At 44.9% G+C, this 17181-nt stretch overlaps 2 protein-coding genes across 2 annotated transcripts in view; one reads left to right on the top strand and one right to left on the bottom strand.

The window, feature by feature from the left end:
* The window catches only part of LOC115634177 (low-density lipoprotein receptor-related protein 1), a 73733-nt gene extending 60951 nt beyond the window's left edge, over positions 1–12782 (top strand). Inside the window, exons 11-21 of the mRNA XM_030531763.1 lie at positions 9–1758; positions 1825–2123; positions 2193–2548; positions 2696–2961; positions 3027–7849; positions 7993–8379; positions 8440–9253; positions 9315–9879; positions 9950–11273; positions 11360–11486; positions 11550–12782. Of these exons, the coding sequence (XP_030387623.1) occupies positions 9–1758; positions 1825–2123; positions 2193–2548; positions 2696–2961; positions 3027–7849; positions 7993–8379; positions 8440–9253; positions 9315–9879; positions 9950–11273; positions 11360–11486; positions 11550–11702 (10864 nt within the window). The 3' untranslated portion in view covers positions 11703–12782. The remainder of the gene's footprint in view (positions 1–8; positions 1759–1824; positions 2124–2192; positions 2549–2695; positions 2962–3026; positions 7850–7992; positions 8380–8439; positions 9254–9314; positions 9880–9949; positions 11274–11359; positions 11487–11549) is intronic.
* A 2537-nt stretch (positions 12783–15319) lies between these two features.
* LOC115634521 lies at positions 15320–15757 on the bottom strand. Its single transcript, XM_030532327.1, has one exon. It carries the CDS (start codon positions 15755–15757, stop codon positions 15320–15322), a length of 438 nt encoding a protein of 145 aa, XP_030388187.1.
* Between the last annotated feature and the right edge of the window lie 1424 nt (positions 15758–17181).

Here is a 17181-nt window from a genome sequence, read left to right as displayed (position 1 = left end):
TTTTACAGCAACAATGCTGACGAGTTCAATTGTGAACTAGAATGTGGTCACGGGGAGCGATATTGCCGTCCCATTGGTTGCTACGATGAGATGCACATGTGCGATGGCATACATGATTGCCTGGACTCCAGTGACGAAGCTAATTGTACTGAAACCAAAAGCGATAACCACCCGCTCAGTGGTTGGAAGGACCTTTCCGAATGTGCTCCATTTGAATTTGCCTGCACAGATCCTTTCGAGTGCATTCCCGATTTTTTGCGCTGTGACACCATACCTCACTGCTTCGACAAGACGGACGAAGAGAATTGCACAAAGCTGCATCCCACAAGATTTGATTTGAACGAGACTGTCATTTGTGAGCACCCAGATCGCATGTGTGGGGACAAATGCGTAACGGTGAGTCAGCTTTGCGATGGCCACAATGACTGTGAGGACACGACTGATGAGGGCTTTCTATGCCTGGACGATATTTGTTCCACTCAAAATGAATGCTCGCACTACTGCCATAATACTCCTGAGGGCTTCATATGCTCTTGTCCCCCGCACATGTTCCTGCAGCCGAATGGGCGGCGTTGTAGCATGCAACACGCCTGCCAGCATTGGGACACCTGTTCACAGATATGTGAGACTATGGGCAAGGCCTACGCTTGCCGTTGCCATGATGGTTTCGAATTGGCCTACGATAAGTTCACGTGCAAGAGCACCGCTGAAGACGATCCTTACGTCATTTTCACGAATCGTCAGGACATTCGTGGCATTAATCTGAAAACTTCGAGTGCCAATAATTTCTACACATCCCTGCGTAACATAATTGCTCTAGACTTTCTCTACACCAACGAGTCGGTCGAAATTTATTGGACGGACGTAATTGATGATAAGATCTATCGAGGTCAATTGGTTGGCGAGAGTCTTCGGAATGTGGAAGCCGTTGTGCACTCAGGGCTGTCCACCACAGAGGGATTGGCTGTGGATTGGATAGGTCGCAATCTCTATTGGATTGATTCGAATCTTGATCAAATCGAGGTGTCCAAGCTAAATGGCAGCTTTCGACGAACACTGATTGCTGGCAACATGGAAAGCCCTCGAGCAATTGCTTTGGATCCACGCGAGGGCTTGCTTTTCTGGACCGATTGGGATGACAACTCGCCGCGCATTGAACGCTGCAGTATGGCAGGCGAAGGTCGTCGACTGATCTCCACCAGCTGGCAGCTAAGTGCCGGCTGGCCGAATGGCCTAACCCTAGATTATACACAAAAACGTGTCTACTGGGTTGATGCGAAATCTGATTCCATAACGACCACGAAATATGATGGCACAGAACATCATGTAGTGTTGCGTAATAAAGACATACTATCGCATCCTTTTGCCATATCTGTGTTTGAGAACTTCGTCTACTGGACGGATTGGCGCACTACATCAGTGATACGGGCCAATAAGTGGAACGGTAGTGACGTTCAAGTTATGCAACGAACCCAAACCCAACCATTCGGCATACAGGTATTACATTCGAGTCGTCAGCCTTGGCAAGGCAACCCCTGCGGAGAAAACAATGGCGGATGCTCGCATCTTTGTCTGCTCAGTGGAAAAGGTACTTACAAGTGTGAGTGTCCGCATGTGATGCGACTGGATCCGTCAAACGAGCGGGAATGTGTGCCCAATGAGCAGGTTCTGCTCTTTGTCATGGGCGACGAGATTCGTGGAATCGATTTACAACAACCGAATCATCATACAATACCGACCATCAGGCAATCCCCGAGGGTAAGCACCCTATAATCATTACCCCTTTAGGTTACATCCATTTACACCGCTGATTTCCATTCACAGCTTGTTGCACCACAACGCATTGATTTTCTTGTTGAGGAAGGACGAATATATTGGTCGGATATACAACAGAATGAAATATCTATGGCAGGCATTTCGAATGGAATCATCGAGCCTATTATCAATACAAACATTGAGAAACCATATGGCTTCGCCATCGACTGGATTGCAAAGCATATGTACTTCTCCTCCGGTGTTACGCATTGCAAGATTCTCGCAAGCAATTTAAAGGGGGAGTACGTTACAAATATCATTGAGCAAGGCCTGAACATTGTCGAGAGCATCGTACTTGATCCAGCTAAGTAAGTTTAATGAAATACTCCCCATCCCCAATTTACTCAAGTCATGAATATATCGATTTGTATTTGCAGTGGCAAAATGTATTGGATACATTCAAAGCACGATGCCACGCTCTGGCAGCTAGAGCAGGCGAATCTGGATGGTTCCGGTCGTAGTGTTATTTACGAGCACGACAACAGCTTACAGAGCTTGACCATGGATTTTGATTCACAGCGTTTGTACTACGCCTATGATAATTCAGGTATTGCGTACTACGATATACCACGAAATGAAACGCACAAGGTTTTGGTGGCTAGTCAAATCACCTCGATCAGTTCGGTAACGGTTTACAATGGCACGTTATACTTTCCGGAAAACATACAAAGCGTAATCATGCATTGTGAGAAGGAACAATGCTTAAATATGTCATTCCTTCGCGTCAATACAAGTAAGTACCTTGCATCTAATGAAAGGTTACGTTCTTACAAATTCCATTCGAGTTACAAACTCAATTAATAAACGAAAACCTTTATCGATTATACTAAGCTGTATTGGTGTAAGCTTTAACTATATCATTTGCTCCTTTTTTCCGTAGAAAGCATACAAAGTATGAAGATGTTCCATGCCGAAGCGCAGACGGGCACCAACACCTGTGCTGGGCCTTTTCGCGGTGGTTGCGAACAGCTCTGTCTAGCCACATCGCCCACCGAACACGTTTGTCGCTGTGCACTTGGATATGATGTGGAACCCAACAATCCCACGCGTTGCGTACCCCGTGCCGAGTTTATTTTCTATTCCATAGATGTATTATATGGCGTTGAAATGATCGATCCCAGTGAACAATTTAACCCACCGCAACCAGTAAGACCTTTCATTTTGTGGCCTCCATTCCAACCCTATGTAATCTTCTTGATTTTCGATTTCAGGCACTCGTTCCCATCTCACGCATTAGCTCGGCCAGTTTTATTGAATATCATGCTGCCACAAATATGCTCTACTGGGGCGATAATGAAGTTGGCACTATATCGCGCGTGCGTCGTGATGGCACGCAAAGACAGACGGTCCTGGAGGCCATTAATTTAGCCGGTTACAAGCAGCAGGATTGGTTGGGTGGTTTTGCGATAGATTGGGTGGCAGGAAACATTTACTGGAGCGATACCAAACGCAATTTGATTGAAGTGTCTCGTCTGGATGGTACCCATCGCTATGTGGTCGTCTCGAATGTGGAAAAACCTACAGCCTTGGCCGTGGATCCGCAGCAGGGCTTACTCTTCTATGTCACACAACATCACATTGGACGTACCGGTCTAGATGGAAGTCAGCCGTTTGTGCTGGTCAATCAAACGCGCAATAATGTGGCTGTTACCAGTCTTATCTTGGACATAGATGCCACTAAGGTGTACTGGGCCGAACGTCATCCGAATGCGATTATGAAAGTTGACTACGATGGAAATTTGCGCCAGCTACTTCTTAATGATACGCTTAATGATACGGTAGCGCTGGCCAAGATGGGAGACTATTTATATTGGGCAGAGAATAATTACCATGTGGGAGCCATTAAAGTGGCGCCGCTTTCCAATCTCAGCGATGCACGCCCAATACTGCAAACCGAGGAGGATGCTATACGTGATCTCAAGATTTACTCGCAGCGCGTGCAGAAGGGCACCAATCCATGTGCCGCTAACAATGGCGGGTGCGAGCAGCTGTGCCTCTTCAATGGCACCAGCGTCGTTTGCGCATGCGCACACAGTCGCCTGGCCGCCGATGGCTATAGTTGCGAGCCCTATGACAATTTTCTGCTCTTCAGCTATCGTAGCATCATTGAGAGCATACACATGACGGAGCATGCCAATAAAAACTGGCCAGTACAGTTAATACAAAATGCAACTCTCATGCGCAACGTGATCGCCATTAGCTACAACTATGAGGCACAGCTGATTTTCTACTCGGATGTACAGTTGAGCACAATCAATGCAGTACACTTCAATGGCACTGGGCAGCGCGTGTTGGTAACACAGCAAGGACGCGTCGAGGGATTGGCGTACGATATCGTGAATGAACAATTGTTCTGGACGTCGAACAACGATGCTTCTATTCGGACCTTGGAACTATTGCACTTGCGCAAAACAGCAACTGCAGACGAGAATGCTCAGCATGTGCGTCTTCTGCTTAGTTTGCAGCCCAAGGACAAGCCACGTGGCATAGCCGTGGAGCCCTGCATGGGTATGATCTATTTTACAAACTGGAATGAGGAAGCACCGGCTATTCAGCGAGCATTTGTCACTGGGTATGGTGTGGAGCGCATTATACGCACAGATATTAAAATGCCCAATGCATTGACATTGGACTTGGAGGAGCAAAAATTGTATTGGGCCGATGCGCGTCTAGACAAAATCGAGCGCGCCAATTATGATGGAACACAACGTGTGGTCTTGGCACACTCGACCCCCAAACACGCTTTTGCTATGGCGGTGTACGGTGACTTGCTCTTCTGGACGGATTGGGTGCTGCATGCTGTTGTCCGAGCCAACAAATACACCGGCACAGATGTCGTTTTCCTACGAGAGCATGTGGCTCGACCTATGGGAATTATAGCTGTGCAGAACAGTAGCATCAATTGTGACTCGAATCAATGTAAAATTCTAAATGGCATGTGCGAAGATGTGTGCATTTTGAGCAAAAATGGATTGGCCAGCTGCCAATGTACCCAAGGGGTACTGGCGCCAGATGGCCATCGTTGCATTGCTCCCGTGTCGACAACATGCGGCAAATCACAATTCAATTGCCACTCCGGCGATTGCATACCCTTAGAGTTGACGTGCGACAATGTAACCCACTGCCCCGATGGATCAGATGAGGCCCGAAGTTATTGCATCATACGCGAATGCCCCCCGACCCATTTCATGTGCCAGAACCATCGTTGCATTCCCAAAGCGCACACCTGTGATGGGCAGCAGCAATGTGGCGATGGCAGCGATGAGTCTCCACTGTTATGCAAATGTACGGCGAATCAGTTTCGTTGTGGCAGCGGGGAGTGCATCGATAAGGAGCACTTATGTGATAATCGACATGACTGCCGTGACGCCAGTGATGAGAAGCACTGTGCGCCGCGTGAGTGCGAGCAGGGTGATACCCTTTTCATTCATTGTGCAAATAGTACCGCCTGCATACTACCTCGATTTATTTGCGACGGAGAATCTGACTGTCCCGAAGGTACAGATGAGTTGGGCTGCGGCGATGTGTCAAAGACGACCTGTAGCATGACCCAGTTTCGTTGTGGCAATGGCCGTTGCATTGATGCCAACTGGCGATGTGATGGCGAGAATGATTGCAATGATATGCCCGGCAAGGCGGGTCAGCCAGGCGGCGAGGGTTCCGATGAGTTTGGCTGTCGTACAGCCTGTAAAATGAATGAATTTCATTGCGACTCTGGCTGCATACCCAGCAGTTGGCAATGCGATGGCAAACAGGACTGCGAGGACGGCTCCGATGAGGGACCACAGTGTCCAAATCGTCCATGTCGGGCGCACTTGTTCCAATGCAAAAGCAGCGGTCGTTGCATACCACAGAAGTGGGTATGCGATGGAGAACCTGATTGTCCGGGAACTCCGGACCAGGGTCAAGAAGATGAAGGACCGCATTGCGGCAGTGGAAGTGTGGCGCGCATTCCTGATTGCCCGCCACCGGCTTTCGTTTGCTCAAATGGTCAGTGTATCGATTCCCATTACGTATGCGATGGCGATGTCGATTGTCCCGGCGGTGATGATGAGTACGTGGGTTGTGAGTCCACCTACACGGCTGGAGCTTGTCCGGGGGTCAACAGTGCAGTGATGCATCAGTGTACGGATGGAATGTGCATTTTCAAGAATCAAACCTGTGATGGACATGCCGACTGCAGTGATGGATCTGACGAATCGGGATCTCTATGTGCTCATACGCGTGCTTGCAATGGAGCCGATGACTTCCGTTGCAAGAATGGTGCATGTATAAGCGCCGATTTGCTCTGTGATCGACGCAACGACTGTGCTGATTACTCCGACGAGGAGTTATGCAATTTGAACGAATGCCTAATTCCAGATGTGTGCGAGCACGAATGCGTAGATAAGGTCGTGGGCTATGAGTGTCGTTGCCGGCCAGGCTTTAAACTATTGCCTAAAAGCATGTCGCTGTGCGCAGACATCGACGAGTGCCACGAACACCATCCTTGTTCGCAAATGTGCGTCAACACCTACGGTTCATATAAGTGCCTATGCAGCAAGGGCTATGAACTGCACGATCATCATACCTGCAAGGCCACCAGTAACGAGACCATGAAATTAATATTTTCTAATCGCTACTACATACGGCAGGTGAATGTAACGGGAAATGGCACCATACTGATACATCAGTTGAGCAATGCGGTAGCTTTGGACTTCGATTGGGATACGCAATGCTTATTTTGGTCAGATGTTACCTCCACGGTGGCGATGATCAAACGGTATTGTCCAGTGGAAAACAAGACACAGACATTACATCAGGCAATGCTCAAGAATCCAGACGGTCTGGCTGTAGATTGGGTTGCGAAGAATTTGTATTGGTGCGATAAGGGTCTGGACACGATTGAGGTCAGTCAGCTGGACGGTAAATACAGGCGCGTGTTGATCAGTGAGCAGCTTCGTGAACCGCGTGGTGTGGCTCTAGATCCCTATCAGCGACACATTTATTGGTCCGATTGGGGTGATAACCCACACATTGGCAAGGCAGGCATGGACGGATCCCAGCAGCGTATTATTGTTCGCGATAATTTGGGATGGCCCAATGCCTTGACCATATCCTTCGAGACTCAGCAACTCTTCTGGGGCGACGCACGAGAGGATACAATTTCTGTGAGTGATCTGGATGGCAACAATACGCGAGTGCTGCTCGCGCGTAGTATTAACCCGCATTTGAACCTCCATCACATATTCGCCATTGCCGTGTGGGAAGATAAAATCTACTGGTCCGATTGGGAGACCAAATCCATTGAATATTGCAACAAGCACGATGGTCAGAACTGTTCGACCCTCATTACCACAATTCATCGGCCCATGGACTTGCGTGTCTTCCATCCATATCGCCAGCAACAGCCATCTACGGGCAATCCCTGCCTGACGGCTAACTGCTCAACGCTCTGTCTGCTGTCTCCCGAGGAGCCGTACTTCAAGTGTGCGTGCCCCAACAACTTCATGCTGGCAGAGGATGGACGCACGTGTCGTGCCAACTGCACCGCCGCGCATTTTGAATGCGTGAATACTTATAAGTGCATTCCCTTCTATTGGCGTTGTGACACCCAAGACGACTGTGGGGATGGCTCTGATGAGCCAGAGTCCTGTCCACCGTTCCACTGCGAGCCAGGGCAGTATCAATGTGGAAACAAGAAATGCATACACCCGTCAGCCATTTGCGACGGTGTCAATCAGTGTGGCGATAGTACGGACGAGTTGAATTGTGATAAATTCACCTGCTTCGAGCATCATTTGAAGTGCGAAGCGACTGCCAATAGTACTGCCTTCTGTGTGGACAACGTGAAACGTTGCGATGGCGTTCGTGATTGCCCGGGCGGCGAGGACGAAAATGGTTGTACGCTACTCATCTGCAAAAAGGATCAGTTCCAATGTGGAAACAACCGCTGCATGCCGTATGTGTGGGTCTGTGATGGGGACATCGATTGCCCAGACAAGTCAGACGAGGCCAACTGCGAAGAGGTCTCGTGTGCACCCAGCGATTTTAAGTAAGTAGTTCATACGATGGGAAAAGCCTATAAAACCCACTTTTTCATGTAACGTAATCCTTAATCGGGATTAGGCGTTAAATATGCCTTAGCATTAGGTTTTAATCCTGTACTAATCACCTATATGTATCTCTTATTTACAGATGTAAGTCGGGTCGGTGCATTCCTCTTTCCTGGCGTTGCGACGATGAAGAGGATTGTCCGGATGGCGAAGATGAGCCCCCCACTTGCCACACCTCTAAGGCCACTTGCGATCCCACGTACTTCCAGTGCAACAACTCCAAATGTATACCGGGTCGTTGGCGTTGCGACTACGAAAACGATTGTGGAGATGGCAGCGATGAGTTGCATTGCCAAATGCGCAACTGTTCGGAGAGCGAGTTCCGTTGCGGCACCGGAAAGTGCATCAAGCACGATTATCGTTGCGATGGCGAAATACATTGTGATGATAACAGCGACGAGATCAATTGCAACATAACGTGCAAAGCCAACCAGTTTAAGTGCGCCGCCTTCAACACTTGCATCAATAAGTAAGCGATTAACATCACTATCCTCATCAGCGAATATTAATTGCTTTACTCTTTCTTTAGGCAGTACCAATGCGATGGTGATGATGACTGTCCCGATGGCTCCGATGAAGTGAACTGCACTTGCCCCGCCGATCATTTCACCTGCGGCAATGGGAAGTGCATTATGTCGCGCTGGAAATGCGATGGCTGGGATGACTGCCTCGATGGCAGCGATGAGAGCTTTGCGACCTGTGCCCATGTGCATTGCCATGCAAATGCCTTCAAGTGCTCCAATCTTATTTGCATTCGCAAGTCTGCTTTGTGCGATGGCGTCAATGATTGCGGCAATCGAGAGGACGAGTCGGACGAAGTGTGTGCGGCATTGCCGAAATGCCGTCACGATCAATTCCAGTGCGAAAATGATGATTGTATAACGAAAATGTTCCGATGCGATGGGCAATACAATTGCATCGATGGCTCCGATGAAATGAATTGTCAGCCACCGGTCTGTGGCTTTGGAACGTGCTCGCAAATCTGCATAGAAAAGAAGGCTGGCCACTATAACTGCAAATGTACGGCGGGCTATCACAAGGGCCCGCAAAAGAATGCCACCTGCCTGGCTTCAGGACCGGATCAAATCTTGTTGCTGGCCTCTGAGCAAGAGTTTCGATTCATATTGCCAGCCAAGCAGGAGGGCACCACAGTCGTCGGCTTCTTTCAGACGGACAGCTTGAAGATTGATGTATTCGATATACTGATACGGCCCAAAGATACGCTATTATTCTGGATTGACTCGCACCATGGCAAGGTGCACACGATGAAAATTGCCACGCCCCATGTAGAGGGCGCCGGTGTGCGTGTGCGACGGGACCTTAAGGAGCTTACTGCTTTTAATGTAAGTGGTTGCAGTCCCTGTTTAATTTAATGACATGTTCTTAATGCTACTTCCCTTATAGATACCCGATCTAGATGATCCCAAATCGTTGGCTGTAGACTGGATTACGCAAATGGTGTACATCATCGATTCACGTCACAATCAAATTCTAGCAACTGATATTGATGGCAAGAAGTACATTTCGCTGGTATCAACTGGCATGAATCCCACTGATATTGTGCTGGAGCCTGAGTCTCGAATTATGATTTGGTCCACCCTGGAGAATGGCATACTGGTAGCCTCGCTGGATGGCAGCAACAAGAAGAGTCTTGTGGAACGTGATGTGGGCTGGCCCATCAGCTTGTCCATCGACTATCCCACAGGTCGTCTCTATTGGGCAGACTATCGCAAGGGAACCATCGAGACCTGTCGTCTTAATGGAAAGGATCGCAATGTTGTGCGACGTTTCGCCAACAAGGAGAAGCCTCAGAAAATCGACGTATTTGAGGATTATCTGTACATCAAGTTATACGATCAAAGCATTATCAAGATGAACAAGTTCGGCAACGATAATGGCACCTACTTGCTCAAAGGCTACCGATCCTCGGACATTGGCATCCTGCATCCCATGAAGCAGAATCGAAACAGTAATTGAACCTTTCATATATATTTCTTGACTCCGCGTTCACATGTATTTTGTATTCGTATCCCTTTCAGTTACCAATCCCTGCGCTAAGGAGCCTTGCAAGGCAGCACATGCGCTCTGCATACTCTCCACGGAAACTTCCAGCGGCTACAGCTGTAAGTGCGCCAATGATTTTATCATGGCCGATGATGGCACTTGCAAAGCCCATGCGGACATACCAGACTATTGTCCACTGAAGTGCAATCTGGGCAGTTGCCAGCTGGTGGATCATGTTCCCAAATGCGTATGTCAGCCTCAATTTGAGGGAGAATTCTGTGAGCATTACCGCTGTTCCGGCCATTGCTTGAACTTTGGTCTGTGTACGGTGGCCCCACATGTGCCGGGCTCATTGGAACCGCCCCCTTTGAAGTGCAGCTGTACGCCCGGTTGGTCGGGCGCACGTTGCGAGACCTCAGTGCCGGAATGCCAGAGTCGTTGTCACAATGGCGGCTCCTGTCTCATCACAGAGACGGCAGGCATGAAGTGCACCTGCCCCGATTTATATTTTGGCGAGCAATGCGAACACTGCATTAACTTAACCTGCGAACATGGCGGGATCTGCCGCGAAACGCTGACTGGCACGCCCCAATGCGAATGCCCCGATGGCTATTCGGGAAAGCGCTGCGAGATTAACGAATGCGATGATTACTGCCAAAACGGAGGAATTTGTAGCATTGGCGCTAAGGGGCAGCGACAATGCCGTTGTCCCCATGGATACTACGGCGACCGTTGCGAAACCGATTCGTGCAGCGACCTGTGCCTGAATGGTGGCAGCTGCATTAAGGAGAATCACCTCTTCAGCTGCAAGTGCCCGGCGCGCTACATCGGCGAGCATTGCGAGGTGGACTTGTGCAATACCTCCAGTCCCCCACGGTTCTGTGAAACAAACTCTAGGGATTGCACTGCCATCATTTGCTTGAATGGCGGCACTTGCCATATGGTCAAGGGCTTAGCCGTTTGCAATTGTACGAGCCAATGGAACGGAGATTTCTGTACACTGCCCGTGGGTGAGGATAATCCGTGTGTACGCTATTGCACAAACGGCGGAGTTTGCCATTTGAACGAATTCGGCCAGCCCCATTGCAGCTGCATTGGCGAGTGGGAGGGCAGCCAATGCAATAAGCCCCCGCGTTGCGTCAGCGAGTGCGGAGTGTGTCGCACTGGCAGCTCCATCAATGAGTGCTTGTGCGATAATGGTGCGGTTGAGCCCTGTCTGGCCGATAGCGCGGATACGTTAAGCGGGGAGCATCAACAGCAGCAGGAGCCATCGGCCAATTTATTGTCGGTGCTTGCCGTAACACTCGCTGTGGCCTTTTTGGTTTTAGCGCTGTTTGGTGCCGCAGTCTATTTCCTGAAGTATGTATACAAACAATGGGCATCATATTTGATAGCACATTCATAAATCAGTGGATTTGATTTGTTGTTCTTTCGTTTCGTTTTAGAAAACACCGCATTGCACAGCCCTTCTCGCATGCACGTCTCACAGATAATGTGGAGATTATGCTGACCAATCCAATGTATCGCGGCGACGCCGATGAGGCGCCGCCATTTGTACACGAGGACGATAAGGTAAATATTTGAAGTACTTATGGTTTAGGTGTTTGTTAAAAATGTTCTCTTTTGTGCAAATAGGGTAACTTTGCCAATCCGGTGTATGAATCCATGTACGCCGATGCTATTGCCGAGCCAGCCAATACGGAAATTGCTCACAGCACTGGACCCGATGAGCGGAATTGTCTATTGCAGCACACACACGACGAGACCCATACGCCCGACATACTCTGATGATTGACCCGCCAGGAGCTAAGCTAAAGGCGCATACTCACACAGCAACTAAGAAATATGAGAACACGAACAAAAAAGGACTGATAGCGTAGCCATATTACGAATTTTTTAAATGTTATAAATTATCTTTTCCTTGTTTCCTTTCGGCCGACCATCCAAAGAAAGAAAGAGCTGCTGGAATGCAGCTTAGGCAGCTTATGCAGCTTCTTATGCATATGTCCTTATCTTAGATACATTCTTGTCATTTGTTTAAGAGCTTTTACAAGTATATTTCCATGTGTTTTTATTATCGTTTAAGTTTTTTAATACTCAGCCATTTTTGTACATTTATATTAGGGTTAGTTTCTAAAGCAACTCAATGCAGCTCAAAAACTTTGTACATATTATGAAAATTGTTTCTATTGATTGTTAACAGCCTAGTTAACATTTTAAAACGAGCAATAACCATTATTTTGTGAACAAAAAGCGCCAACAAGAAATTGTAAAAACATACGTACCATATGTTTTTAGATTGACCAAAAATGCATTTAATTTCAGTTTTAATACAAGCGAATAATTGACTAGCAACTTGATGAGCCTTTCATAGAACTAGATACTCTTTTATATGGTACATTAAATAATGTATAGTTTACACACAAACTAAAATAAACATGCCATTTCGTGTAAAAAAATTAAAGGCTCAGATTATTTATATTTATTGTTAACAGCCTAGAAACATTTTAAAACCAGCAATAATCATTTTGTGAACTAGACTGCCAATTTCCATACAAACGAATAATTGACGAACAAACTGATGAGCCCATCATATAAATAGATACTCTTTTACATAAAATTATGTATAGTTTGCACAACAAATAAAATAAAAAAGCAATTTCTTGTAAAAAAAAAAAAACAAAACATAAACAATGCTCAGATAAAAGCCAAATTTTAAATCTAAAGAATGTAAAAATTAAATACACATCAACTAAATATGTATGTATAAGAAATCGTTAATAGAACGTATTAAATGATATGCACTAAAAACACCCAAAAGCAATTGTAAAAAATAAAAAATAACTTTACATATTAGACACTAAAAAACGTAATTTTTTTATTTTTACATTGCAGTATGATCTTCATGAAAAATCGGATCGATATAGCCACAATAATGAGATCTATCGAGCTTTTCTGCTTTAATGGTCGATTCGAGACTAAAGGGTGCAAGATTGAATTCTGTTTGTTGAGGGATACTATTCGAATTTGGAATGATGAAGCTCTCTAGTATAGAAATACCCATTGGAATTGACTTTTCTATCAATTAAGGTAAGGAAGATACTCTCGTTTAAAATCAGTTTATTCGAATTAAAGGAATTCGTTGAGGCTCTCAGTTGCTTTAAATTTACAAAACTTCTGACAAACACACTCAGTAGTTTGCATGTTTCAGAAAAGATACATAAGTATGTTACTGAATTCCTAAACATATGGCATCCTTTTCAGTCAGCTTCAAAATCTCAGCAATAGCGGAAGTAACTTTCCATTTTTATGTTTAACCTTTTCACTTAATACTTCACAAAATAGGAAGCAAAAAAAGCGATATTATAAAAAGGAGCCGGAAAAATCAACCGTAATTTGTATCCCATTATGTGTGAGGGTTAGAAACGAAAGGATATGAACTCCACACCAATTTGTAAACACTAAAAATTCAATTTTCCCTTTCTCGTCAGTTTGAAGTGTGCGTGGGGAGCGTGTTGGGTACTTCCGTTTACACTTCAGCCTCGGCAAACGTTGACGACGGTCGTTTACCTGAGGAGGTCATTTTGTTGGCCTGTTGGAGGCTGATGTAAGACAAGTGTTTGATGTTTAAGAGAAATAAAGAAACTATATGTTTATACATACTACGAGTATAAAACCAAATTCGTTGTCAGAAGGTTTTGGTGGAAAATTTGTATTGCTTTGTTGTAATAATACGTCATCGAAAGAGCTCTAATCTCTCTCTAATCTTGTTGTGAACTTTATCTGAAAAATAAAATAACTTGGCTGTGTTCCGAATGCATTTTATCTGTAAGTGCTGAGGTTTTTATTAGAAAAGATAACTTTGTATAGCTTCTAATATACTTGTACGAGTATGTAAGTATTGGCAACTACCAGCATTATTAATTCCAACGGAAGTTGTTCAAATGCATTCCCATATTACACAAATCTGCACAATCGATGGCACCTCACGCATACAAGTATCCTAGCCTGGTTTATTGACAAAGATACACTTGTTACCCGCACACAACCTGCCTGCCTGGTATCGGCGCACAATCAAAGCCGATGATTGGGTCGTGTGAAAAACCAATGGGAAAATGCAAGCGATTTGAATTTGCTGCACCAGGTAAGAAGGTAGACTGATGATCGCAGGCATAGCATTTGTATGGAAAAGGATGCTAAGCATTGGCATATTTAAAGTGATTTTGTGTGTGTGGGAGAGTTCCTGTTAAACGCGGCATGACTTCGTTCTTTGGTTTGTTTTGAAGGATTTGTCTATTGTCTGATATAGATACATATACATTTTGGGTTAAAATCGTATTCTGGTGTGGGAAAATAGACACATAAAATTATGTACATAATACCTACAATTTTGGCGAAATGTTTTGCAACTTAATTTGTAATTATAGTAATTATTTCATTTGAATGAAACGACGGGAAGAAGAGAGTAGTGAGGCAAAACCAGTTCTCACCCATTCACAGATGAGCCTTTTTAACTGACCTTCCAACAACCCTACTTTCTATAACAAGAGGATTCTTATTTTCTAACCCAAGAAACCTGTTTTGAAAACTGCGCATTTGGCAAAGTGGGCGGCCAATGTGAGCCCCCAAAGCTATTCACAAGGCCATTGCGCATTTGTTAAAAAAAAAAAAACAGGATTATGCATGATTTCAGCCTGGCCTGAGAATATTCATTCGTACCTCAAGTAACGCAACTCCAGCTTCGCCACAAAAATGTGAAAATTTTAATTAATTTACACAAATTTCAATGCCCCAAGAGATTCCCACAGATCCTGAAAAGAAACGAAATCAAAAGTAAAATAAAAGTGATAAACCGTAGCGGAATGCATGAGCAAGCCAAACGCAAAGGCAAACGAAACCACAGACAGCCAGCATCAAATCACAGCAAACACACGGACACACGGACACACAAAGGAAAAGGACGCCGAGGACAAGTGCAATGCAAACAGGCAGCCGAGCGGTGAGCTGCGAACAACAAACACAAAGCAAACAAGCACGATAAAGGATCTGAAGGATGTGTGGGAACAGGCGAACAAGTGCAACGGTATTTGAAAATGCAAAGGATAATAGCGCAGAAGGAAATGGAAATTATGATAATTCTTTTTTCTCACAGCAGATCGGGTAACAGCAGCCAACGTCGATATGATTGAGTGTGGGAAGTTGGAGGCCCGTCCCTTCCATTTACGCTACGTAGGCGTCGCCACCGATTTTGTGACGCTCGACAGCCACACGCAAGACAGCAGGACCCGAACAGAAGGGTACGAGTACGGCTGCTGTGCGGAAGTTATTACGGAAGTAAATAAGGGATCGGCTGAGCGTGTTCATCCATACTTGTATGAACTTTATTAAAACACATTTCTCTCTATCTACTCCACTTTCTCATCCAACTCTTCCGGCGCATAGCCAAACAGTTTCTTTAGCATATTATAGATAATCATTTGTCGCGTTACCTCCGCCTCGTACTTCATATAGTCGGCCAGCCGATTCTGCTTGTACAGCTGATCGAGCAGATCGAAAAGTTCGATTTCAAGACTGCGCATGCGTCCCTCCACCTCTGGCGTATGGGTGCCCGAAAACAGGGCCTGTATATAGACAGTGGAGATTTTCTGCAATGCCGAGTCCAGTTCGTTTAACATGACATCCTTTGGATCGTGCACAAACTTCACTGGCCCCGTCAGCTTGGGTGAGACCCTATATTTGTGCAATTCCAACTGCTGTTCGGTGATGTGTTCTATACAGGCGGCCAGTGGCAACAGATATACCAGAGCACAAGCTAACAGGCAGGGACTTTTGACTAGATGCATGGCGAATACTTTACGGACGCGCCTTCTCTCTCTAGATCAATGCGTGCTCTTTGGTGTTGCAATTACTTTCGTATGATCAGCGCTATAGTGGCTGACAGCTTATATAGGTTGCGTTTGGGGCTGAGTAAGGGGGTAATCAGTTTATTTGATCATTGCGAAAAATATATACACACATACTATATGTAGATGCTATTAATGTTATGCGTGAGCCTCAGGGTCATTTCCGTAGCGCAATTTTTATTATCGCCATCGTTGAAAATACATTTCCGCTCGTTGGTTCAGGTATGTTTTTGGGTCAAGATCAGCTTAAGTTACGGAAAGTTCTGACAAACACACACAGCTAGTTGCTTAGTCTTTCATGCCTATGCGATCCGAGAAACATTTATATAATAAGCTGAAGAACATATAAATTCAATATTGATTTAATATACATATCTGGTTCAGATAACTGAATTAAAAGCTTAATTAACATACCAGAATTGTATTGTCCTTATTAGATCTGACAATTAGAAATGCGTATAACTTGGAGAGATTCTTCTTTAATGAATATGCGAAATATTTGGACACATTAAAAAATTAATATATTTTTTATATAGTTCTGCGTTTTATGGATTGTTTAGAATCATGAAAGTGAGTTCGTTTCTCAATAGGCACTTGGTTCGAAACACGGCCACACTATCATCGCATAAAGCATGATTTAAAAAATTACTTGTACTTGCACTCTTAAAATTCTATTAGATTAGCCACTTATATAAAAAATGTTGAAATGTCGTGTTGTGGTCAAAGATGTAGGCCGATTCGTAACAAATATACAAATGAAAACATTTTAAAATTCTCCTAATATCACAGAAATATATTAAATGCTGGAATAACTGATATTCCAGTACTGCTATGTATATATCACTATTAATAGAGAATGAAACGTGACGGTTAATATTTTTAAATCACTTGGTGCAAAAAAATGTATTTGCGAAAATAAATGTGATTATATTTGTAAAGCAGGATAAAAATCAATTAAGCTATATCGCTATTAATAGAGAATGAATAATACTTATTTAGCCATTCACCGAATATTTATAAAGCACTTGCTGCAAACAAAATTTATTTGCGAATTAATAATCACATTTTTTAACCACGATAAAAATCAAACAAGCTTCGGTCGTCTTTTGAGGCTCTGATTGTCCCATTTCATTTTCAGATTTCTACTCGTAGCTATTAATTTTCGAATTGATTAAAATCTTGGATCCATTAACCCATTAAAGCTGAAATAATCGACATAATTTTGCGCTTGTTTCGAAGCAATTTTATTTTCACTCTCTGCTCATAAGAATTGCAGCATGGGCATCTACAACTATATAGCTAAATAAGACATAGGTTATACGGTTCAAAAACATGAAAAACTTAACACTAAAACATTTTACACA

Source organism: Scaptodrosophila lebanonensis, unplaced genomic scaffold, assembly GCF_003285725.1.
Source record: "Scaptodrosophila lebanonensis strain 11010-0011.00,11010-0021.00 unplaced genomic scaffold, SlebRS2 tig00000001-arrow-pilon, whole genome shotgun sequence".
NCBI lineage: Eukaryota > Metazoa > Arthropoda > Insecta > Diptera > Drosophilidae > Scaptodrosophila > Scaptodrosophila lebanonensis.
Note: the sequence above shows the minus strand (reverse complement) of the source record. Positions and strands in the feature narration are given on the sequence as shown.

Coding starts and splice junctions, on each gene's coding strand:
- LOC115634521 (XM_030532327.1), bottom strand. CDS start 15,757: ATGCATCTAGTCAAAAGTCCCTGCCTGTTAGCTTGTGCTCTGGTATAT.